Source organism: Lontra canadensis, unplaced genomic scaffold (assembly GCF_010015895.1).
Source record: "Lontra canadensis isolate GAN:19392208 unplaced genomic scaffold, GSC_riverotter_1.0 scaffold8, whole genome shotgun sequence".
NCBI lineage: Eukaryota > Metazoa > Chordata > Mammalia > Carnivora > Mustelidae > Lontra > Lontra canadensis.
Window position 1 is genome coordinate 16,405,672 of NW_022631002.1, and position 26,252 is coordinate 16,431,923.

General features: G+C 40.2%; 2 protein-coding genes across 7 annotated transcripts in view; one reads left to right on the forward strand and one right to left on the reverse strand.

Annotated features, from left to right (window-relative positions):
• NIP7 (nucleolar pre-rRNA processing protein NIP7) overlaps window positions 1–26,252 on the reverse strand; it is a 58,736-nt gene that overhangs the window by 22,940 nt on the left and 9,544 nt on the right. The gene's annotated exons all lie outside the window — the stretch shown is intronic.
• On the forward strand, window positions 1,001–24,823 carry TERF2 (telomeric repeat binding factor 2). Of its 5 annotated transcripts, none has more exons than XM_032854069.1 (10): window positions 1,001–1,415; window positions 1,521–1,616; window positions 2,269–2,399; window positions 11,702–11,788; window positions 12,813–12,959; window positions 14,628–14,734; window positions 16,243–16,635; window positions 21,179–21,264; window positions 23,172–23,215; window positions 23,654–24,823. In XM_032854069.1, exons 1-10 carry the CDS (start codon window positions 1,037–1,039, stop codon window positions 23,810–23,812), a joined length of 1,629 nt encoding a protein of 542 aa, XP_032709960.1. In that variant the 5' UTR covers window positions 1,001–1,036; the 3' UTR covers window positions 23,813–24,823. The 5 variants fall into 5 exon arrangements, with proteins under 5 accessions (XP_032709960.1, XP_032709961.1, XP_032709962.1 ...); XM_032854070.1 differs by having other exon boundaries at window positions 23,175–23,215; XM_032854071.1 differs by lacking the exon at window positions 11,702–11,788.

Genomic DNA, 26,252 nt, shown 5'->3' on the forward strand with positions numbered 1-26,252 from the left:
ATGTTGGCAAATAGGCAACCTCTTCAAGCTGTAAACATGTTAAGGCGTCTGCAGCTTGTTCAAAAGCAAAAGGGAACTGACAAAGAGTAACAAGTGAAATATTTTGATGTGCATTCTACTGTGTATCTTTTGACTCGCTAATTCCATGTTAAGGAAATAATTATAAATTTGTGCAACTGTACTGTTAAAAGTATGTTTCTAATACTGAGATTGTCTAAAATTAGAAAATTTTGAAATAACCTGAACATCTTATATTAGGGGCTTAAGTGAAGAAAACTTTGGTTCACCTATACATGAGAATGGAATATAGCTGTTAAAGATACTGTGAAAAAATATTTAATGGCATGCAAAGATGTTCGTTATACATTAAATGAAAAATGATTATATAAAATATATACAGTATAACACCGTTTTTAGTAGAAAATACACACACACACACACACACACACACACACACACTACGTACAAAAGACACTAGAAGGCTATAAAACTGCATGTCGATGTATTCTTTCCTGTGGGATTGTGGGTGACTTAAATGTTAATCCTTTTGCTTATTTTTTTTTCTTAACGTGTTACTTCTGTAATTAAAAAATTATATGTCTTATATGTCTAGATGTTTTTGGAGTGCCGGTCGTAATGTATTTCTTGACCTCGATTGGGTTTACACTGGCCTTTGCTTTGAATTACTTGTTAAAAAATAAATAAAAAAATTTGTTTAAAAATGTAAATCTGCTTAATAAACTTTCTGCTATAAACTGTGTTACATTTTACAATTTTGTGTTTAATAAGGTGCACGTATTTTTTTTTCAATATTTTATACGTAATCCCAAAATCTCAAAGTGTTCCATAATTTCGGAGCGAAGTTGACACTTGACCGCAAACCCGCTTGGTTCACCCGCCTGGACGGCTTGGACTTCAAGTCCCAGCAAGCATTGCGGCCGCACCCCGGGAACTACGGGGTCCGAGGCGGGGTTAGGGAATGCACGGTCTTTTCCCTCCCAGAAGCCCGCGGGCGGCTAAGAACACCGTCCGTGTCATGGCCGCGGGAGCTGGGACGGCAAGCCCTGCTTCCGGCCCGGGCGTCGTACGTGACCCGGAGGCGTCACAGTCAAAGAAGCGGCCCGGCCGGGAAGGCGGGGAGGGCGCGCGGCGATCGGACACGATGGCGGGAGGAGGCGGGAGCAGCGACGGCGGCGGGCGGGCGGCAGGCCGGCGGGCGTCCCGCAGCAGCGGGCGGGCTCGGCGGGGGCGCCAGGAGCCGGGGCTGGGGGGTGCCACGGAGCGGGGCGTGGGGGAGGCACGGCTGGAGGAAGCGGTCAACCGCTGGGTGCTCAAGTTCTACTTCCACGAGGCGCTGCGGGCCTTTCGGGGTAGTCGGTACGGGGACTTCAGGCAGATCCGGGACATCATGCAGGGTGAGGGCCGGACCTGGGGAAGAAGGCTGGTTGGGGAAGGGGATCTGTGGGGCCTGGGGGTCGGCGCTGGGGGGATCGCCGAACCAACGATGTCTTCTTTCCCAGCTTTGCTTGTCAGGCCCTTGGGGAAGGAGCATACCGTGTCCCGGCTGCTGCGGGTTATGCAGTGTCTGTCGCGCATCGAAGAAGGGGAAAATTTAGGTATGGCAATTTTTGTGTTCTTCTCTGGGTTTATTTATGGTTACGTTGTTGTTTTCCAACTTATGTCTGGAACTGAAGGATTCGAGGTTAAGGTGCACTACTACTATGTTTCGATCACAGTGGTCTTTTCCCTTCTAGGAGGAGTCTGTTCTCTGGGTCTAGTTTTCTCCAGTTAGGATTCTCTTGGCTGCTTTTCTGTTTTTTATTTCCTCCCACCTGTTTCTTGCTTGCCCCAACCTTGCTGCGACCTAGTGAGTTATGTTAAGGCCAGATTTTCCCCCATAGAATGGTTTTCAGAGTATAAGCACTTTTTTTTCTTTTAATTGAACTTAAGAGCTGTTTAGCAAAACTGTCTTCAGTTTCTGGTCCCTTGTATCTGAGGAGGATGTGTCTGTCCTGAAATTTGAGATGCAAATTCATGTGTTAAAAAATAAATTTCTACCTGCTTTTGAAATTATTAAAAAATAGTCCCTTCAAATTTATTGGTTTGAATTTGAACACTTAACATGTTTGTAAACTTGTAGCCAGTATGTTAGCAAATTAAATGCAAATCTTTCTATATTTACCTGTGTCTTTTCTGATAAACATGTATTTTTGGACATGTTTCTGCTTATAAAATAGCTTAAAGTGAAAACTGTGCTCTTTGTCCTAGACTGTTCCTTTGATATGGAGGCTGAGCTCACACCACTGGAATCAGCTATCAATGTGCTGGAGATGATTAAAACGGAATTTACACTGACAGAGGCAGTGGTCGAATCCAGTAGAAAACTGGTCAAGGAGGCTGTAAGGCTCTATTTTTATTTCCTTTTTCCTTTTGACAAAGAAGATGTCTTTGAGGATACAATGCTTATCTTTTCTGTGTGGGGATGGAGAAAGCCAGTGAGCACACTCAAACATAGACACACACAGATGTTACATCTCTTCGGCCAGGCTTGGAAACTGTTTAATGGCAGGTATGCTGCTTTTGTGATTTTGGTTGTGTTCCTTGGAGCCTTGGCAGGAGGCCACAATCCACAAGAATTGGGTTGGCATTGAAGACTGACATCTTGGAGGTTATTACACCATTCAGGAGCATTGTTAAAGGGCTAGAAGCAACTGGCCTAGGTTTTGGTCATCTTTCTTTATAATAAACCAAAGAGGATACTGGGGCCATGGGAAATGTGGGACTGACTCTGAAGAGGAACATTCCTTTTCAACAAACAGAATTAAAGATTCTAGGATAATCAGCCAGTTAGAAAAAACAGTAATTGTAGAAGGGTGACACAGCCAGTGTTCTTGACAAGGAAGAAACTACTGGAGTGTCTTGGAATTTGGGACTGTGTGTTACTGGCTCAGGTGGCTTCAAGTAGTAGAACTTATTTTTATTTAAAACATGACTGGCAATGGGAACCAGTCAGAAAAAGCTTTTTCTTCCTCAGTAAACAAGTCTGGGGGTGTGGAAGCAGATATAGAGGTGAGGACTGAAGAACAACAGCTCAGCATTGCTCTGGTAGTAGAAAGGAAATTGGTAAGAAAAGAGCACCCCCTAAAAAGATGGGATCTGACATGGGGGTGGGAAGATAAAACTGCTTGGCAATGAAGACTTTCTGTCCCTTAGCAGTGTGCTGGGTACTTAGGTACCCTGCTAAAAAAAAAAGACGACTAGTGTGTGTGAGGTGCAGATATTTATTCAGTTAAGGACCTTGGGCAGGATACTTTCAGTCTTGGAAAGAATGCTCAGATAATCCAAATTCCAAAGAGGAGTAAGTCCAAGAATAGATTTTTAGTATGGGTAGGTCAGGTTTGTCTTGGAGGGAAAATGCCAGAAAAGACATAATAGCAAAGGAGGAGAAATCCATGTCTACTTTCAGAAGAGCTGAGGATCTTTTGAATGGGAAGAAATGGTATCATGAGGCACTTGACTGGCTCAGTTGGTGGAGCATGCAGCTCTTGATCTCGGGGTTGTGAGTTCGAGCCCCACATTGGGTGTCGAGATTACATAAAAATAAAATCTTGAAAAAAACTGGGCAGGGAAGAAATGGTACCCATTTCAAAGTAATTCATGTAATTCCTGTTAAGTAGGTAGTGGATTCAGAAGTGCAGATCCTTCAGAACAGAAGAGCTGTAGATTTGTCTCTGTACCCTCTTCTGGAAGAGTCTTGTGGGCTTTCATCTGTATATTTGCTAATTTATTATTATTTCTTATTTAAGTTTATAGGTCTCATTTGGGAGGCTTCCTTATGAGAAATCTGTTAGCAAAGTCTAAATTCTTTCAAAATAGTCAACCGTATACCCTTATGTTGACTCCCTTCTGCTTTTCCATTTTCCATTGTGTACCAGATTTCTTGTTACACTTGCCATATTACTGTTATTGCTATGTACCAAATTACCCCCAAATCTAGCAGCTTAAAGCAGTAAATATTGTCTCTCACTTTCCAAGAGTTGGGTTCAGCTGAGTGTTCCTGGCTTGAGGTCTCTGATGAGATTGCAGTCAATCTGTCTGCTGGGGTGGCAGTCATCTCAAGACTGAGCTGGGCCCGGAGGATCTATTCCGCGGTCACTTACATGGTTGTTAGCAGGACTCACTTTCCTCGCTGGCTGCTGTTTGGAGTCTTCATCTTCTTGCCTCTCCACAGGCCTCCTTACAACATGATAGCTTATTTCTTCTAGAATATGAGATCCAGGAGAACAAGAGCCCAAGATAAAAGCTGCAGTCTTTATAACCTAATTTCAGAAGTGTCATTACTTCTGCCATATGCTGTTGGTCACACAGACCGGACCAACTGTGGATTAGTTTGTGGAATGGGACTACGCAGAGGGCGGGGACCATTGGGGGCCATCTTAGAGGCTGGCCACTACAATTACCTTGAACTCTTAGTTATTAAATGATACCATATCACTTGTCTCAATTTATTTTGTTTTTTTAATTTTTCATTTAGAGTCATAGGATCTGTTTATGGTCATCTTCAGGAAAATACCATGGGATGCCCAGGCTGTTGAGGCTTTTTGATGCATTTTAAGCTTTGTAAAGTGTCTCGACAGTTCATTTAAAATTCTATTAGGTTTTTGTTAAAGTATGTCAAATAAGTTAGAACTTTTCATTATGTGGTGTAGGGATTTCTTTCTTTCTTTCTTTTTAAGATTTTATTTGTATATTTGAGAGAGAGGGAGTAAGAGCATGAAAGGGGAGAGTGTTAGAGGGAGAAGCAGACTCTCTGTGCACGGAGCCTGATGTGGGACTCAGTCCTGGGACTCCAGGATCATGACCTGAGCCAAAGGCAGTTGCTTAACCAACTGAGCTACCCAGGAGCCATGGGTGTAGGGATTTCTGTAGGTCTTCAGAACCCCTTCAGGAATCAAAACTATTTTCGTAACAATGCCAAATGAGTTGACTTTCAGTGCACTGACTTTGCACTAATGGTGCAAAAGCACCGATGGGTAAAATTCCTGGTGCTTTAACATGACCCAGGAAGTAGTAACTTTTCTTGGGTAAAATTCCTGGTGCTTTAATATGACCCAGGAAGTGGTAACTTTTCTTACTAGTTATTGTAGTCTTCATTGTCACATAGTTGTAGTTGAAAAATAAATAAAAGCCAGTTTCCATTAAGAATGTCTTTAATAAAGCAGTAAATTGATTTTATTAAATCTAGGCCCTTGAGCAAACACCTTTTCAGTATTTTGTGACAAAGCAGGAAGTTTGCCTAAAGCATTTCTGCCACATAACATGATGGTTGTCCTCAGGAAGTCACTCGTGAGATTGCTTGAGTCGCATGCTATGCTAGGTAGGTGCTTTTCTAATGGAACACCTTTCTTACTTGAAAGAACTGACAAATTTTGGTTATTGAGGTGTGGGCATATGGCAGTCATTTTCTTGCAAAAGAGCAATGGGAACTTGTCATTTCAGAGAAAACGGTAGTATTTGTTGCCAGTGATAAAACTCAAGCTTTCAAGTAAAAATTCAAATTTTGGAAAACTTGTATTGATGTACCTGACAGCCTCCCAATCCTTAGGCTTTTCTCATAAGATTGATGGTGGTTGATTAACAGCTGTGATTTTAAAAAATACTTTTAATGTGTCAACATTTAAAAGATCTGTATAACTTAGTAAAAAAATATCTTCCAAATGGCCAGTGCATTATATTACAAAATCATTCATAGGTAAAAGATCCATTTAAAATGCAAGATAGATTAAAAGATTTTAATATAACAGATGATGAAAAGTTCACTTGCCCAAATTTGGTATAGAGTCAAAGAATAATATCCACAATTTTCTGAAAGGTCTATTAAAATACTCCTCCCTTTTCCAATTTATATCTGTGTGAAGTTGGACTTTTTTCTTTTATATACTTTAACCACAACAACATATCAGTATGAATGGAGAAGCAGATATGAGCATCCAGCTTTCTTCTATGAAGCTAGGTATTATGGAGATTTCCAAAAATGTAAAACAAGGCCAGCCTTCTCATTGTTTGTGGTAGAAAGCATAGTAATTCTTCATAAAGTTATGTTTTTTACAGTAACCTGCAATGCGTTTGTTACTTTTATTTTATTTTATTTTTTTTTTAAAGATTTTATTTATTTATTTGACAGACAGAGATCACAAGTAGGCAGAGAGAGAGGAGGAAGCAGGCTCCCCACCGAGCAGAGAGCCTAATGCGGGGCTCGATCCCATAACCCTGGGATAACGACCTGAGCCGAAGGCAGAGGCCTTAACCCACTGAGCCACCCAGGCGCCCCCGTTTGTTACTTTTAAATGAATTAATAAATATTTAAGTTTTTTCTTAGTTTTATATTTCTAATATGGTGATATAACGCACATAAGCAAAAGCTCTTCTGGGTCCTCATTAACATTTAAAAGTAGAAAGGAATCCTGAGACTAAAACTTTTGAGAACTGATTCTGTAAGCTGTTAATGATATTGAGGCTAAATTGGTTTTCTCTTCATAACTGAGATTCCTTAGTTAGGTTCCCGTGGAGAACAGCAGAGTGTAACATGTATGGCACATTATTGGAAAAACATTTATTTGTTGCTTTTGGCTGTGGAACATTTTCCCCTGCATCTTTGGTAACAGCATCTTTTCTTTTGGGGTCTTACCCCATTTTAGCAGGGCTGGGTGCATAAAACAGTCTCTAAATACCTTAACTCTTGAAATAAAAGGCTTTGTCAGAGCTTTTTGAGCATTCCTGCTTCCCATAGCAGCCTGTTTTTGTTGTTGTTGTTGTTGTTTGTTTTTCTGAGTTTGCTTCTTTACCCTTTTTTCCCCTTTTGTGAATTTTGGTTTTCTCTTTCTATGTGCTTTCTGCTATTTCCCCTCAACAGACCTATCCCACCTCTACTGAAAATCTATGCTTGGAATTTCCTTTTTGTTTAAGTTAGCCAGAGACCATTGCGATTGCTTATACCCTAAGAACCTTAACAGCTACATAAGAGAAGAAATTATACTTCTTTCTGAAAACTCTCAAGTGAAAAAAAATAATAGTTCACCCCTAAAAATAAAACAAAACAAAACAACAACAACTTTCCAGGAAATTAGTTTTAAAAGATAAGCTTATAGTACAAACGTTGGAGACAGACTTCTAATTTGGAATTTGAAAGCATTCACATTTCCTTTCTTATTTCACAAATTAAATACAGTAGAACCTGGTTCTCATTCTGAAAAAGACAGAGTAAGCATACTCTCTTCTGTCCTTCTTAATTCAAGTATAAATCCTAGACAGAATGTGTGGAGCAGCTGTCTGAGGATTCATAAATGTAAATGGTAGTAAACAGATGGGGAAGAAAACCAGAATTTGAAGATCCACCAAACTGGTGATGATTAGTATACCATTTTTTCCTTCTCTGGTACCATCCAGCATGGATTTGAAGTCTCCTGAGAAACCTAGAAATGCATGCTACGTGGGAACAGAAAAACTCCAAGAAAGGCTTCCTCTGGCCTGGAGAGGAGCAAAGGGATCTCCTAAAAGTCAAGGAGGGTGAGAGAAATCCCAGGGTTTCTTTTCTCCCTTCTCTCTTGCCCTGGCACCCAGACAGTACTGCCCTGGTAGCAGCAGTGGCCCAGTGACAACAGTGACAGCGGGGTGGCACTAGAACTAAAGGAAGAGAACCCATTCTCTTTAGCAGTAGAGCTGTGACCCCCCCCAGAACATAGAGCAAATTCCACTGTTTTGTTTTGTTTTGTCTTTTTACTGTCTATCCTGCTGTTTAACCCTGGATGCTGTTGCAGTTTAGTAGGGAAACTAAACCCCAGGAATACAAGGCTAGTCTGAAATTTGAATATCAATCAATGTCCTTCACTCTATTAATCTAAAAAAAGAACGAAATATATCAGTTGATGCAGAAAAGGCATTTAACAAAATTTAACATTAGTTCATGATAAAAATACTCAGGAAACTATGAATAGAAGAGAACATTCTCAACCTGATAAAAGATATCTACAGAAAACCTACAGCTAACATCATACTTGACAATGGAGGATAGAATGCTTTGTCCTTAAGATACAAAGGCAAGGATGCCCATTCTTACCACTTCCATTTCATGTCATATGGGAAGACCTGGCCAGTGCAGTAAGTCAAGAAAAAGAAAAGGCAAGAGACTAGAGAGGAAGGGAAGAAATGTCCTTATTTCCAGATGATATGATGGTCCATATGGATAATCCCATGGAATATACTAAAAAAACTATATATAAGTTGAGCAAAATTGAAGGATACAAAAATCAACACACGAAGTTATTCATATTACCAGTGTATATTAGCAGTGAATGGCTTGAAATGAAATTACCAAAACAGTGCCACTTACAATAGCTCCAAAAGAGAAGAAAAAGAATTACTTAGGTATAAAACTAGTAAAACATGTACAGTTTCTGTATGTGGAAAAACAAAATGCTGAAGAAAGAAATCAAGACCTTGGGGCGCCTGGGTGGCTCAGTTGGTTAAAGCCTCTGCCTTTGGCTCAGGTCATGATCCCAGGGTCCTGGGATTGAGCCCTGCATCGGGCTCTCTGCTCAGCAGGCAGCCTGCTTCTCCCCCGCCCCCTTTCTCTGCCTGCCTCTGCCTGCTTGTGATCTCTGTCAAATAAATAAATAAAATCTTTTAAAAAAAAAGAAAAGAAAATAAATCAAGACCTAATAAATGAAAAGGCACACCATGTTTATGGACTGGAACATAATAAAGTTAAGAGGTCAGTTCTCTCTGGCTCATCTGTAGATTTAATATAATTCCAATCACAATCTCAACAGGATTTTCTATGGACACAGACTGATTCTAAAATACAAATGGTAAAGCAAAGGAACTAAAATAACCCAAACAATTCTGTAAAAGGACAAAGTTGAAGGATTCACTAATCCAATTTTAAGAATCATCCTAAAGATACTCATAACCATAAATAAAGATTAATGGAATAGAAGACAAAGTCCAGAAATAGGCCTACACAAATATGACATTGGTTTTTGACAAAAATGTGAAAGCAATGCAATGGGAAAGGTATTTAATAGAAAAAGGGTAGTCTTCAACAAATGGTATTGAAGTGGTTGGGTGTCCATATGCAAAAACTGAATCTTGACCTCACAAAAATTAATTCAGAATGGATCATAATCTAAATATGAAATGTAAAGCTGTAAAGATTATTAAATAAGATGAAAGAAAAACTTTATGTCCTGGACTTAGGCAAAAAGTTCTTAGTTATGACAATAAAAGCATGATCTATTAAGAGGAAATTTTGATAAGAGGAAATAATGATAAATTGGACTTAATCAAAATTTAAAACTTTTGTTCAGAAAGACACTGTTAAGTGAATAAAGACAAGCTATAAACTTAAACTAGGAGAAAATATATGCAAATCACGTATCTGACAAAGGACTTGGGTCCAAAATATATAAAGAACTCTCAAAACTATTTTAAAAAATGGGTAAAAGCTTCACCAAAGAGAATATACAAGCGGCATATAAACACGACAAGATGTTCAACATGATTTGGCCTTCAGCTCAGGTCATGATCCCGAGGTCCTGGGATTGAGTCCTGCATGGGACTCCCTTCTCACTGGGGAGCCTTCTCCCTTTCCCTCTGCCCTTCCATATGACCCAGCAATTCCACTTGTGGGTATTTACCTTAGAGAAATATTAAGCTCACCTCAGAACCTATACATGAACGATTTAACATCTATTCCTACTCATCAAAAATTGCAGACAACCCAAATACCTTTCAGTGGTCAATGGATAAAAGTAGCACAGTAGCCCTCCCAGCACATCCATAGTTTCACTCCATGGTTTCAGTTACCCATAGTCAACTGTGGTTGGAAATCAGACAATTCTTCTGACATATGGTCAGAAGGCAGAAGGTCAGTAGTAGCCTAGGGCTAAGTCTTAATATCTATGTTATTCACCTCACGTCACCTCATCACATAGGCATCCCACCATCTCACATCACAAGAAGGGTGAGTACAGTACAGTAAGATATTTTGAGAGACAGACCACATTCATATAACTTTTATTACAGTATATTGTTACATTTGTTCTAGTTTATTGTTAATCTCCTACTGTGCCTAATTGATAAATTAAATGTTATCATAGGTAGGTTATGTATAGGAAAGAGGAGTGGGAGGCATTACTATATATTCAAATAACGGAATACTGCTCAGCCATAAGAAAAAAAGAACTACAGATAATGCATCACATAGATGGATCTTAGTAGCACTTACACAGAAGGAAAGAAGTGTCTCAGGGTTATATCCTCTAAAAAATAAGCATTACATGTATAGGATTCCATTTATATGACATTCTTGACGAGAGAAAACTGAAAAGATCAGTGGTTGCCAAGGGTTGGGGATGGGGAAGGGGTGACTACAGAAGGGTAGCGCACAGGCAGGTTTTTGCATCCTCATTGTGATTACAGGAGTCAGGATACTATCCCCCAAGTAAAACCTTTTAATTCCTCAAGAAAGTAAGTATAGTCTTAGTACAGTTATTCTGCTGAAAATGATGTACAAGTGAATGTGGTCATCTGAGTATAAAATATAAAGACCTACTCTGGACCTACCCTGGGCAGCAAGAATTTATGGTCATGCCTGCTATTCAAGAGCATTTGACACCAGTTTCCTTTGCATGCTGAGGACAGAATTACCAGAGATTAATACCAGAGATTAATTCCTTTTGCTAGTCCTACATCTTTTGGTCCGTATCTCTTTTGGTTCTTCCCTGAAATGAAGATTGAAAATATCTATGGACCAGTTTTCCTTCCCTGTTGTGTGTGTGTGGTGTTTCTTTTACCTCTCTTTGAGACAGGATTTATCCTGTTAGGTAACTCCAGGTGCTCCCAAGTTTTCCCTGGCTTTTCTAATTTTTTGAAAAAAATGACACATTTTTAAAATATCACTTAAAATTTTCGGTCACTATCATTTTTCCTCTACATATATTTTCTTGGGGTTTTTACTAAAGGACTCTTTATCTCTGTGGCTCATGAGACTTTTGCATCCTACCTGGAATTTTGCCCTCCTCGTGTGCTACCTGTGGATGTGCTGGGTTGTTCATTTCAGTAATTCCCTGCACGCTTGAACTGGAGTTGCCAGCTGGGGCTTAGGATAGTGAGAGGCTGTGTTGGTGTCCTACAGAAATGGCCTCAGGCCTTTCCTGAATGGAACTAGCAGAACTCTGTGGTCAGCAAATGTCGACGCCCCCTCCCCCCCAATATCCTCCCCTCTCTGTCCCCATCATTATATCAAAGCTTTTGCATCCAAAAAGAACAGATCCAATTGTTCTGGGGACCTGGAATGACTCCTGCCCATTTTGCCTTTCCTTAGGACGCCCTATTCAAATTGGGTAAATGGTCTGTAATCCAGAGGATCAGATTTTGCTTTATCAGCTATTTTTTTTGAAAATCCAGTATAATGTTGAAAATCTACTACCCTACACAGTGAAAGAAGAGTGCTTACAGTTGTTCATAATGCCTGAGCAGTGACTGTTAGTTTTTAATTACAGGAATTTGACAGAATGTGAAGAAGTTCTTGGATATATAAGACTCATTTTTACTTATTAGTAGTTTATTTTAGTATGATATTCTGATTACACCTGTCATTATTACAACAGTTAAAAAAAAAGGTTTTTTTCCCCTTTTGTAGGCTGTCATTATTTGTATCAAAAACAAAGAATTTGAAAAGGCTTCAAAAATTTTGAAAAAACATATGTCCAAGGACCCCACAACTCAGGTAAATTTGATATATTTTTGCTCCCATGACTTAAATCCATCTCATTGTTTTTTGTGGGGAAACAGGGAAAGGATTCTTTGTTAGGAATGTTATCTAAATATTTGGCACCTTTAGCATCTTGTCTTTTATATCTGGGATAGCTTACTGTGAGATTGGCTTTTCAAAAATTTATTTTTCATTATATATATTTACCTAAATTATTTTCTTGCCCATTTCTGTCATGTTTGGGACAGAACTTTAAGTGATCAGCACCAGGTATGAAGCTATCAAGTTCTGTTAACACTTCTAACTTTATTTACGTAAATGCTGATCCTGCAGACTTGACTCTGCCTTGGTGAGGACTTAAGTCCTCTATTTTCTGGTGTCAAAAGCTCTGTTGGTGCCCTGGTTTTTTTTCTTTATAAATGTAATTTGAGTTCTTGAAAAGGTAATACCTGTATATAATAAAATTCAAAAGGTACAGCAAAAGAGTTGAGCTCATCTCTTAAGTCAGCCACCTCATTCCTCTCTTCGTAGGCAACCAGTTTATTCTTTTATCCTTTCAGAGATATTCTATGCATGTGCAAGCCAACAAATGTTCATGTGTGTTTACAGATATATATATATATATCTCCATTCTCCCTGGTCTTTCTATATGCACCTGTGAGCATATTCTACACCTTAATTTGAACATTTCATAAATTGCTTTTTTCACTTAACATACCTTGAAGATTGTTCTGTATTACCACTTAAGGAGTTGCTTCATCCTTTTTTTCCTTAAGTTTAAAAATCTTTATATGAATGTGTAAAGGTACTTCAGATTCCAAGTTCTTCATCTTTTTTTTTTTTATAGCTACATAGTAACTTCAGTGGCTGATCCATAATTGATTGACCTTTTCATTGTGATAGGCTCCCCTTCCTATATATGTTCTAGTGATTGCCATTGACAGCATTGTGAAAGTTCTAATAGTGTTGTCTCAACTCAGCATCACTGAATTTTTACTGGAGTTCTTTCTTATGTCACAAATATCGGTCCTTTGTGTAGAAGCTGAGAAATGATCTCCTGAACATTATCCGTGAGAAGAATTTGGCCCACCCTGTTATCCAGAACTTTTCCTATGAGACCTTCCAGCAGAAGATGCTGCGCTTCCTGGAGAGTCACCTGGATGATGCAGAGCCCTACCTCCTCACGGTGGGCCTTGGCCGCCTTTTTCCATAACCATGATGTGGCCTTGAGGATGTACAGGCAATTAGAAAAGGACAGCTCTTTTTATAAGTGAAAAGAGTAAATGTGTGTAAAAGGCTGAATTATATGCACTGTCTTAATTAAATGCCTAAAATACACAGAAGCAGAGATCCTGACAGAGGCAAAATGGAACATACCTGGTTTCTCTCACCTGCCATTTATACCTCCTACATGTGATTAATCTGTGTGGCTAAAGTGGGGACACACTTAAAATTACTGGTGGTTTGCAAAGGAGATGAAATTTGAGTTGAGTTTGGGAGGAAGAGTAGTTTGGTAGACATGGTGTGATGGGGTTGTTAACAGGAAGAGGGAATAACTGGAGAAGAAAAGGTGTGACCAGAAGGATGATAAGGCAAAAGAAACCAAATGAAGACATTCTTTAATTGCATCAAAGTAATAAGCAGAAAGAACAGTAGCAGTGAGGCTCAGGACAGCATGTGGAAGAATTAGAACCCAGGCTGTCCTAGAGGGTAGGCTGTGATATTGGGAAACTGAGAAGGTTTGTTGTTGCATTCTTTTTTTTTTTTAATCACCAACATTTAGAGTTAAGAATATCTTAGCTCAAGGTGGCTGGCTGGCCGGCTGAATCGATAGAGTGTACAACTCTGGATCTTGGGGTTGTGCGTTTGAGCCCCAACACTGGGTATAGAGATTACTTAAAAATAAGATCTTAGACAGACAGAGAAAGAAAGAAAGACAGACACAGAAAAAAAGACAGAAAAAAGAAAGTATCTTAGTACATGACAGGAGATCTGCCTGGCCCATATTGGGATAGTGTCACTGATAGGAGCAGTTATTTGGCAGTTGTCAGACCATCTACAGAGCAGATAGTTTGTGATATTCAGGGTGCAAGTATCAGGATACTTGAGCCTGGCCGACCGTCCTCTCTTTTGAGTTCCAGATAACTGGAAAATAACCTGCCACTGTTTCTGTGTTTTTCTGTGTTTTCTCTCAGTTTTAAAGACATCACTTGTTACAGGCATACGTATCTGAAACAATGATACTGGACTGATGAGAAACATAAAATTTTAGTCAAAGGCAGACAGATGAGCAGTTAGAGTCAGAGCAAGGTTGGCCCACTCAGGGCTTTATGTAGTATTGGGATTTTCAGAGTTATTAGGCAAAACATATTTGTGGATATAGAGTTACAAAAAATTTTAGACACACACTAAAAGACACTAATGTAAACACCAGTTATCTTAAGTTTGAAAAAAAAGTCTGACTTTTGTGCATGACCCCAAAGGTATATTTGGCATTGAGAAACTAGACTAGGGATGAGATTGGAAGAACAAAAAAGGAAGTACAAAGTAAAATTATGTATTTGTTGTCCAAAAGGTTAAAGAATTCTTACAGTGTCAAGATGGTTAGCACCACTCAGATTGAATTCTTCTTTAGTACAGAAAACTCTGAGCCATTTTTTGAGGAAGAAAAAAGCAAAACATTTGAAATAGTTCTTGTGAGTTCTCTCCCTTTGTGTGTCCTCCTCTAGTTTATGCCTAGATTGGATTTAAAAGTGAACGTGTCTGCATGTTGAGAATGTATGTTTGTGGTGAAAGACGAGAATTAATGAAATTCTGTGGCTTCCTCTTCCTGATGACATCCTTCTTTTCCCAGATGGCCAAGAAGGCTTTGAAATCTGAGACCGCTGCCTCCAGTACAGTGAAGGAAGATAAACAGCCAGCACCAGAGCCTGTGCAAAAGCCACTCAGAGAACCTGCAAGGTGAGAGGGATGACTTTTTGTGATCTTGAGTGAAACACAAGGGTAGTCTGTTGGCAGCAGTCTCCTGCACAATCAGTTAGTTCCTCTTGGGACTAGGTTACTTGTACAAGGCACTGTGGGAGACAGAGCACGCCCTGGGAAAATGAGAATATTGAAGACTGGATGTCATATCCCTAACAAAAGTTCCCGACTGGCTATTCCTCAAAGGGTCTTTCCTTCTCTGTTCTCCTATCCTTGCCTTGCCCACATCTACACACTACTTCCTTGTGGATACCTGATCTCTGAAGGCAGTGTTCAGACTTGTGAATCAGATTCCCAAAACAAGTGTTTAAAGCAGGGGGGCCCAGTAGGAAATGCGTAGAAATGGGTGTAAGATAATGCAGTTCAGAACATGGAGTGTGAGCCAAAGAGGGCATGCTTTTAAGCTTCATGTGATAGTTGCTATGTGGGAATGTCCAAGGATGCCCAAACTGTAGTTCAGATTTTTGTGTGAGACATCTAGGGTTTTTTGTTTTTGTTCTTGTTTTTTTAGCTTTCCCAGTTTCTGAATTGGCCGATTTCTGAGTTGGCAATTAATCCAACTTAAAAAAACAAAACTTGCATAGGTGAGGCAATAAGATGTATCTGCCAGCTGGGTTGGGCTTGTAGGCTGCCAGTTTGCCCTCTCCTGACAGTTTTTATTTAAAGTATACTGGTTATTCCAAATGATAGATGAACTTACTTTTATTATGAAAAGGCAGTTTGTCATTGTTCTAAGACTGCATGGCACACTAACTCAGAGAATTCTCAAAAGTCCCATTTAGAAGTGTACCATAGGAGAAAGGGGGCAGAATGGAGACCAGTCTTTTCCTTCTCCCACAGGAGGGTTGGACAGGACCGCAGGTGAGATTGCTAGATTGTTGGTTGGTTGTCCAGGCAGACTTGTAACTGGCGCTATACAGAGAGTTCTTACGTAGTGGAAAGCAGTACTTTAGTTCATGCAGACAAAAGGGGTTAGTGCACCAGCTGAAAAGGTCTCTTGGAGGAGGAGTGTCATTGGCTCTAGTCCTTTAAGGTTCTCTTACTTGGAGTTTAAACTCCGGAGTTCAACTTATGTATTTAAAGCCTCCACTTATGCTTATAAATGGAAGCTTTATAAAGTTGCTATGAGCAATTTCTTACCTTTTTTTTAATTTTTAAAAAGATTTTATTTATGTATTTGAGAGAGAGCAAGAGCACGCACAAGCAGGGGGAAGGGCAGAGGGAGAGGGACATGCAGACTCCCCACTGAGCGGTAGTCCAATGTGGGGCTCGATCCCAGTATCCTGAGATCATGACCCAAGGTGAAGTAAAACACTCAACTGACTGAGCCACCCAGGTGCCCCTCTTTTATTTTTTTTAAATGAAGAGTCCTTCACTCGAAGAGTCCTCCGTCTCATTTGAGGCTTCGCACTTTGGAAAAGTTGCAGCTGTCTGGATGAGCATCAATAATGATGAGACTGATCCTTGTATATTTGCTTTATATATAGGCAGTTACGGACTACTCCAACCACCATTGGAATTATGACCTTGAAAGCAGCTTTCAAGACTCTGTCCAGTGCACAAGATTCTGAAGCAGCCTTCTCAAAACTGGACCAGAAAGATCTGGTACTTCCTAATCAGGTGTCCCTGCCATCACCAGCCCTCAAAAACAAGAGACCAAGAAAAGATGAAAATGAAAGTCCAGCCCCTACTGAGAGTGAGGGTGGTTCCGAACTGCAGCCCAAGAATAAGCGCATGACAATAAGCAGATTGGTTTTGGAGGAGGACAGCCAGAGTACTGAACCAAGCACAGGTCTGGACTCCTCCCAAGAGGTCGTCCCAGCATCACCATCCAAACCCACCGTTCTCAACCAACCCCTTCCTGGGGAGAAGAATCCCAAGTATGAAGACCTTCTTTGTAGCAGTTTTGGGGATGGTTGGTGGTCCTGGTTGGGCCTGGTATTGCTTCCATGAATGAAATAACTTTCAGCTAAGTTATTCACCACCAAGGCTTGCTCAAACTGCTAGAATGTGACTTGGGAGTGGGGAGCGACAACATAGCCATCTCTGGCAGTTCTGAAGCCCCACCCACGGGCTTCCAGGCATTGCTCTAGATGTGAGTGAGGATGGAAGGGTTTCAGAGCCTCCCACTCATCACTGCTTTCATTTTTAGCAAACTTCTCAGTGCCTTGACAACTAAATACCAGTCTTCGTTAAAAGAAATTTGTTTGAATTGGGCTACTTTAGACTTTGAGCCTTAAAAAAGATTTATGAATATTTATAGTTTTGTACCTTCTAAGAGCAATTAAGATTTGGCAAATTGAGTAAACATCTACTAATTCTGCTAGGTTCTATGGGGCAGTGGTTAGAATGCTTTTATTTTGCTCCCCATCATGACCCCCAGGCCTGGCTTTCAAGTTTTGCTACCTTTTGTGTCCTTTTGTGGATCCTTCCTCCAAGCAAACTGGTTTGCTTGTTCTCGCTGGAACACACTCTGTTTTTGCTACTCTACTCTTCTTGCTTCCTCTCATTCCCCACAGTTGGACTGTCATTTCTCCATCATTGCTTGTGACAATCCCATCCATCCTTCAAAGAGAAGAGATGCTGATATTGACTAGAGTACTTTCCATGAGCCTGGCACTTTTCACATATTATTTTACTGAATCTCTAGAACCCTCATTCTGTGAGTGATACATTTGCCCCATTTTAGAAGGTTTAGAAAAGTTATTAACTTGCCTGAATTCACAAACCTGAAAAGTGGCAAAGTTGGGCTTTGGGATTTTTTTTTAAAGATAGGCTCCATACCCAATATGGAGCCCAATGAGGGGCCTGAACTCAGATCTTAACTCAAAAGTCCATGGCTTATACATCACATACACAAAGCTGCCTCTTAAAATTCTGCCTCCTCCATAAATCTCCCCTGGTCACCCTGCTGTAAGTGATCACCTTGCTGGTCTCCCAAGGCCATTGCCATCTCTACCACTGCTCTGTTGTAGTTGTGTGGGGACCTGTGCTCTGACATGCACCTACTAGATGCCCAGAGAGGCTGTGGCATCTAAATGATTAATGCTCAGGCACAAATCTGCGCTATATGTACCACCACCTGCAGCTGGAAGTGAGTGAGTCGTTGACCAGGCAAGCAAATGGAGCCTAACACATTTTATTCTCATGTGATAAATGATCTTCTTTATTCCTTGCAGGAGTCTATAAAGTATAGATATATTCCCATGAACAAATGAGGAAACTAGAGAGAGTACATGCTTACAGTGCTTTTATAAAAGGGAGGATTCGTGAAGTTTTAGACCTGTCCACCTCTCTCATATGTCAAGGGCATGAAGTATGATGGGTACTCTAAAGCAGAGGTTGGCAAACTATAGCCCCTGGGCTAAATCTACCTGGTACTGTTTTTGTAAATAAAGTTTTATTGGAACTCAGCCACAAACATCACGTATGTATTGTCTGTGGCTGCTTTTGATGTTACACTGAGTTGAGTAATTGGAACAGAGCCATTAAGACCTACAAATCTGAAGATATTATCTGGCCAGGAACAGCCTGGCTTTAAAGGAATTGTGTGAGCTACCGGGGAGCTCCAGGAAGAAGAGTTCAGCCTGCTCAGCAAAGCTGTGGGTACAGCAAGCCTTGCAGAGGAGCAAATGTTGAGCTGACCTTGAAGAGTAGGAGGTGATCAGGCTTATGGTGGGGTGGGGGTTCTAGGCAGCAGACACCCCTTGTACAAAGTCATGAGAAAGCCTAGTATGCTCCAAGAAATGTCATGTACTCTGTATGGCAGAAGAATATAGTGCACGGAGAGGATGAGGGGAGATGGGCCAGGTCTTAAGTTCCTATTGTATTCTATCAGGTGGAGGTTCTGAAGCTGGGATTCTTATCACGAGTCTGTGGAACGTTTAATAAAATACATAATCCCAGGCTCTTTAATACTGAATTAGAAGGGGCAGGGGATGGATCTGTAATCTGCTTTTCTAACTGTGCCCCCAGATCATTCTAATACAGCTAGTCTGAGGGCCTGATGAGCTACCATTGATGGCAGTTGAACAGGCACTGAGGCAAAGGAGACAAAATGGGTGGCTGGAGACTTCTACAGGATGAGTAGTTAGGATCGCTGCTGGAATTGAAGGCGGGATTAAGGTAAATCCCCTGGAGGACATGGTCACAACTACTAGATTTTTATATGTCCTATGGCAGTTAACAAGGACAAGTACTGATTAGATATTTATTAACCAAATAATAATTCTTGGTTCTTGCAGTTTAAAGGGTCATACCCAAAACCTCTATAAAAGGCCAGCAAAGGATTAACATTTTAGGCTTTCTGGACCACTTGTATCTCTGTTGTTAATTTTTTTTTTTTTAAACAACCCTTTGAAAAGGTGAAAACCATTCTTAGCTCAAGGCTTGTACAAAAACCAGCCACAGGCTGTAGTTTGCCGACCCCTTGAGATCAGACTCCCCTAGCCCATTCACTGCTCATCAAGTTCTAACTTTACCAATAGGAGCATAAGGACCAGGAAGTGACCTAACTTGCCCAGGACCGTGGAGCCACAGTGAGAGGAAGACCCAGATCTGAGTCTCTTCTACAACAGAAGTTAGGCAGTACCAAACATTTGTACACAAAGTAAAGGCTGAGTTCAAAGGAAGAGCAGGAGTTTACCAAAGTGATCTGTGCAGATTGTCTGCAGGAGGAATGAGCAGATATGCAGGTGGAAATGCTAGAACCAGAGGTTAAAATCAGTTTTATCGCAGCATGGGGATAAGCAGGTAGAAAACTGAATCCTGACTTTTTTATAAATAATAATTAACACATTAATATCCTAAAAAGGAAAAACCTCATGTAACTTTGTCACTTGTCTCAAGCAAATTATTCTCAGAAATAAAATTTGGGGGGATATGAGCCAATTTAAACATAATGGAAAGTAGATGGTTCACCATTTGCCTCATTCATGGCACTCAAGAATTTTTTTTCAAGTCTATACTTCTTAAATGAACTGCTTTCAGTACTCATTTGCAAAATACCTAGCCAGCCTTAAAAATAAATTTCTGTTCATGGAATGGAGACTGAGGTTTGTCTCTACTCTTGATCAAACCTTCCAGGTCATTTGATCTATATTCTTCAAAATTTAACTCAGATACTTCCCATGTTGCTTTGTAATAGATGTTATGGTTCTGAGGTAAGATTTGTGCTGTGTTCTGTTTCCAGGACAGCTGTACTATTAATCAGGTAAACACAGTTACAGTTGATTAGAGAAGACTGACTGTAGCTTTCATTTATTCAATAATTTGGGTTAGGGATTATTTTTTAGTTTTGGAACTTTTTTGGTTATACTCAAGTACTTAACATTTCATGTGCAAAGGAACGATTCTTACTTGCTTACTACTCTGTCAGTGGTATAATTTATTTGCAGCTCTTTGATAATCCCATTATTAATTTAGCATGTTTTCCCAGCTGCTATTAGGGTATGTGTTACTGTTGTAGGTGTTTGGGGTAGACAGATGAAGATACAGCCCTTGCCTGCAACGTGCTTATAATTAGAGTATGTGTTATGAAATGGCTGCTCAATAAAGTGGAAGTACAACCACAAGGGCAGAGGAGTGGGGGCTTTTTGTGTGTGTTGGGGGCCTGGATTTAGGGCAGGCTTCATTGGAATGATGACCTTAAAAAATGAGTAGAATTTTACTCAGCAGGGAAGGGAATCCTAAGCAGAGGGAACCATAGAGAAGAGAGTACAGAGCTAATAGAAGGAAAAGAGGAGCAGAAAGCGAGGCTCTGCTGTTTGTGCTCATGGGATTGTGGGGGCAGGGCTGGAGAGAGAAGGCTTTGGTAGCCAGAAACTGGCTGGAGCCAGAGTGGACGATCTTGACTGACCCATACAGCCTTCATTGTTGAGACAGTGAGAAGTGATCATGGAACAGAAAAGGGATGAGGTAATTTTAGACTGACGTTCAGGTAGTTTTGGAAGGGGATGAGGCTAGGGACAGAGACTCCAGTTAAGAGACTAGTGTAATACTGGTGAAAGGTACCATGTGCCTGGACAAGAGGAACGGAGAGGGAAAAGAGCGCAGTCCCTAGACAGGACTGGGCATGTCTTTGAAGGACCAGGAGCAGTTTGCTTGTTCTAGGTTAGAAGAATGCTGAGACCTTCAAAATCAGAGTCAAAACCAACCAAACGAAAACGGGAAAATGAGCAGATTTTGAGGGGGATTGTGCTGTATTCACTGCTCAGTTTGAGGGATGACCCTGCAGCCTGTGGGCAGATGACATGGAGATGCCTTGCCAGGTCAGGATTTGTTTGGGAGTTGTGTGTCAGTGAATCTCAGTTGTGGTCACAGCAGAACAGGGACAAGTACAGGCCGAGAGAGAGCCCAGGACAGAAGATGGGATGATCCCAATGATCTGTTTTACATCTTGTCCTCTTGTTGATCTCCCCTCAGAGTACCCAAAGGCAAGTGGAACAGCTCTAATGGGGTTGAAGAAAAAGAGACATGGGTGGAAGAGGATGAACTGTTTCAAGTTCAGGGTAAGCTAGGACATTCTCCTTGGTCCTTGACACTAGCTGAATTATAGATGTGTGTTACTATCACATTAATGTTCTAGAAACTGCTTGTCTCCAAACTAGAAAAAGTCCAGTAAGTTCCTTATTGTGATTCATGAGGAGTCAGTTTTATGTCCTTTCCCATTAAACAATGGAGACTGTCAAAGCAGCACTTTATATTTAAAGAGAATTCCTGGTTTTGTTTTAGTAAATCCTATATTTAATTGTAGCTGATGTTCTTCATAAAGTCTTTAAATTAAAAAAGGTAGATGTGGTCATTCCCTGCATTTCTTATTTAAGTAAAAAATATCTCTTACCAGCTTCAATATATAATTTTTTTTCTGAAATAAGAAACGTTACTTTTCCATGATTAATACTAAAGTTCATAGCATTTGCAGTAGAATCTCTCCCACCACATACTTTGCATTCTAATGGAAATATCTAAGTGCTAAAACATAATCTTGGAAATTCTAAAGACTTTGGTAACACAGCAACAGTAAACTTCTGCCAGTCCCAAAGGTTTTGTCCTTAAAAAGTACCTTCATTGGCACAGATGTAGTTGGCAAGATCAAGATCACACAGGAAAGGGGGGAAGTAACAGAAAATCAGTAAAAGTGGCATAAAATCTTTTAAAACAACAGGATAAAAAAGTTCTAAAAACATCCACGTCCAGTGCAGTCCAGATTTGTCAACTTTAAAATCTGCTTCTACTATAGTATGAAATACTTCATAATTTAAAACTAAATAACCTGCCCCTGTAAGTATCCCTTTTCCTGAGCCACCTTCATTGTTTAGGAAGCACTGCTAGGACAGTAGCATCTGCTGAAGCAGACACTCAGCAAGTTATGTTTATGCAACTTTGCCTTTTCTTACAGCTTTCTCATGGCTCTCCGCTTCCAGTGGCATGTCTTTTATACCAGCAGACCCTCCTGTAGCCCTTTGGCCTTTAAAAAAATTATCTTGATGGATTTTCTTGAGGCCTCATATGTTTCCATATGGTGAGAGGGTGGAGCTTGAGCCGCTCTCCTATGGTGTCTCTGAGTGGGGAGCAGTAACTCTCCTGTTCTTTTGTTTAAGGAACTGAATCACATTTTACTTAAATAAAATGATCAGGGACTTGGAAATTCTGGCATAAAACAGTAAAATTGTGTCATTTCAAAGCAGTGGTTAGCAAGGGGCTACAAAGCAGAAATTATACCCGCATGTGCGCACGCACACGCGCGCGCACACACACACACACACACAAAGTATATAACACAGTCAAGCCTTAACACAGGTTTGAAGTGCACAGGTCCACTTATACACATTTTTAAAAATACAGTATAATACCGTATTCTTACTTTTTTTAATGATTTCCTTTAACCTTTTCTCTAGCTCACTTTATTGTGAGAATATAGTGTTTCATACATTTAACATGCAAACTATGTTAATTGACTATGTTATTGGTGATGTTTCTGGTGAACAGTAGGCTATTAAGTTTTTGGAGTCAGTATGGATTTTTGACTATATGGGAGTTGGTTCCCCTAAATCCTGCATTCGTTAAGGATCACCTGTAGATGTGTATATATTAGGGTTTTAAATATCACAGTTCCTCAGTAATTTTAGAAAATCATGTAGGTTTTACTAAAGAGCCTGAAATCCATCACTAACCAATATTTATTGAATGTCTGTATGTAAAATACTTGCTTTGTACAGATTTTCATTGGCTGAAATAATTGATACCTTACAAACAAAGGACAAAAACAAATTTTTGTTTTTGTGATATCCTCCTCCTCTCAATGTTGGGAAAGTTCAGTCAGGTTTTCCCTTTAGGAACATTCGATGTCTTTTTCTTCTGGTTTGTGCAGAGAAAGATGAACTCTGAAATGAGTCTACTTTTTAATGTTTTCCAGCAGCACCAGATGAAGAGAGTGCAACCAGTGTAACAAAAAAACAGGTAATTTAAAATTATTTTCTGACCTTTTCTAGTAATGTGGTAGAACAGAGGTAAAATAAGCACATCTCCTAGCATAGACTATCCGTGCATCTGTAAAAAGATCTTTTGGAATTTTTAGATGATCTAAACTAAGTTACAGTAATAATTATTTTCTGGAAGAAAAATCTAGGACAGAAACCTGACACATTTTCCTGATAATGAACAACAAACATTTGAAGTTTTGATGCAGAAGTGATTAGGATGAAATGGCAGGACAATGAAATTATGAAATGTCTAAATCCACAGGGTTAACTTATCTCTATCGTGTTTTAAAAATATAAACCCTCCTTTTGGGTTCAGATTATTGTCCTAGGATTCTTGAGTTTACCTCTTCATTGTTTGAAAATGTGAGTAAGTGGAGAGATGGGCTGTGATCAATATTTTGGTCTTCTTTTGCAGAAGTGGACTGTAGAAGAAAGCGAGTGGGTCAAGGCTGGAGTGCAGAAATATGGGGAAGGAAACTGGGCTGCCATTTCCAAAAATTACCCATTTGTTAACCGAACAGCTGTGATGATTAAGGATCGCTGGCGGACCATGAAAAGACTTGGCATGAACTGAAACAGGCTTTCATTTCCACATTAATTCACAGGAGCATGGTTCCTAATAATAGCCCCTGATAGTCTGTTGTTTCTTTCAGAAGCTGGGCTGGGATAAGAATTTTGGGCATCCTCCTCCGACGTGGAGGAGGTCCCTGTTCTACTTCATCGCTGTTGGAGATCATGGAGCTGAGAAACAAAGCCAAGTCCACCCCATGTCCTTGGCAGGGATGACAGGCACATAGCTTGTACAGTGCCAGAATATCATTAGTATTCCCTTCTTTAGTGGTTTGCTTGAATTTAAATCCTTGGTAATCAGTAGAACCTTCTCCTAGGAAATGGTGGAGTCTGTTAGAAGCCACTTATTATGACTCTGACCTGTTAAAACCAGCAATGGGAGCATTATCTGGAGTGAACTTGATCCAGGTAAAGCTTTGGCCTTCTGATGCAATGCAGAGGAACTTCATCTGTCATGAACCCGGGCTGATGAGAGGCCAGTCTTGGTGGTGGAATCAGAGTCTCTTGTAAAAACTCTCAAACCAGTTGTAACATCAACATCTAGACCCGACAGCCTTAGCATTTGCTCTTGGTATTTGCTGGGCTACGTAGGCAGGTTTAACCTCCACCTCTCCTGTGGTTGAACCAGTGTGGTTTTTTTTGTAAAACGGTGATTGTAGATAAGCTTAGCCCTCTCCTCCATCCCCTCTGCCCAAATCCCTTCCTTATGCTGGACTTTTAAGGCTTAAAAAATCCTGATTGAATATAAATGCTTAATTCCATTCTTTGTGAAATGGTTGCTTCCGCCTGATTCCCTAACTGTGCTTGTGTTTAGTGTCTTGCTCTAAAACTCAACATTCCCTTCTCCTTTTGTACTGTGTTGTGCTTGCTGTTTCTCTCGGACATCCTTAAAGACTGTCTTTTTGGCACACAAAAAAATCAGTAAAGTGTTTTCTGTAATCTTTTTTTAAAATATGAGAACTAATTATTGTCCATAACTTGTAGCATTCTTCATTAAAGTCTTGCTTCTCTCAAATGTTAAGGAGCTATTTAATTCTAGCACAGCGTGTATGAGCAATTGGAAGGAGCAAACTGTTGATCAAGCTTTGCTGAACCACGTTGACTATGTTAAGAAGCAGATGTCGGACTGTATTGGATGTTTTAATCCTTGAAAGCCATGTTGAACAGAAATGTGGGAGTGTCATCTTAATTTGTCCATACCCTTATATATTTTTGGGAAAAAATTCCCCCTTTCTCACTTCTGAGTGAAAGGCAAGGTGTAAAGAAATGCTACAGTTTTAAAATTCCTCCTGTAGGTACAAGTTAGAAACTTTGTACAGCTTTATTATCTATTTACATGTTTTGCGATCTGGTACTACTACTTTTCTGTCACTTACTCCCAAATGAAGCTACAGTGAAAAGGTGAGACCCAGCTCCCTCTTCATCTGGCTGCAGCTAGTTGTGGTCTTCGTCTGCAGGGGGTTAGGATCCGGGAGCTTTTAGCTCTTCCACTCTAACATTATTTGACTACACTCTCTAGAAGAGTGACACTGTGATACACTTAAGGAAGCAGAATATCCTTATGAGTGTTTCTCAAACTGAGAAATGCGTAAGTCCATTAACATTTTTTAACATAACTTCAGGGGTATGTTTATTATAGTATTCCTAAAATGTGTACAAACATAAAACTATGCCCACAGCTTCTATAGAACTATAATATGTACTTTGAACTGATGACTGTTTTGGGGAGTCTAAGTCACTGCTTATGACATGGGTAGCGTCGGGGCTGTCACAATGATAGGATGTGGGTAGGGATGCTTGATTGTTGGGAAGTGATCCCAGTCTCTGCTGCCTTCACCTAAGCAAGACTGCTGCAGAGCCACTGTGCCTGCAGAGTACTGTGATGTCCCGTGGCCTTTGCTAGAACTAAATACAATTATGAAGTCTGTTCTTGTTTATTAGCTTATGACACTTAAGGGATTACCATTTGGGAGTCAATGCAATGAATTCTGAAGCAATACCTGGTTAGAAGGTGCTAATGCGGTTTTGTTTTTTAAGATTATGGCTGAAATCAAAACATTTAGGCACTCTCAGCACTCACAGACTGACAAACACTGTCCTGATAGGTAAGAGTGTGAGACCCACTCGGGGCCCCAGCTGCACCAGCTGCACTTCGGGGTCAAGGAACTGGCCACTGGAATCTCTGAATGTCCATTTCCTTATCTCTAAGGCAGTAGGTAATGGTACCTCCCTCCCAGGGCTGTTGTGAGAACACACAGGAAGCAAGTAAATCTTTTAGCTCAATGCCAGCCATGAAGTCAGCAGGTGTTCAATTGAAACTTTTCCCTGCTTTGAGTGCCAAAGAAGTCATAAATAAAAGAGGAAAGATGGAGGGTTTGAACAATATAGTCTTTAAGTGGGTTTTTGGATAGCTTTAGAAGAGTGGATCAGTAAGGGGGAAAGTA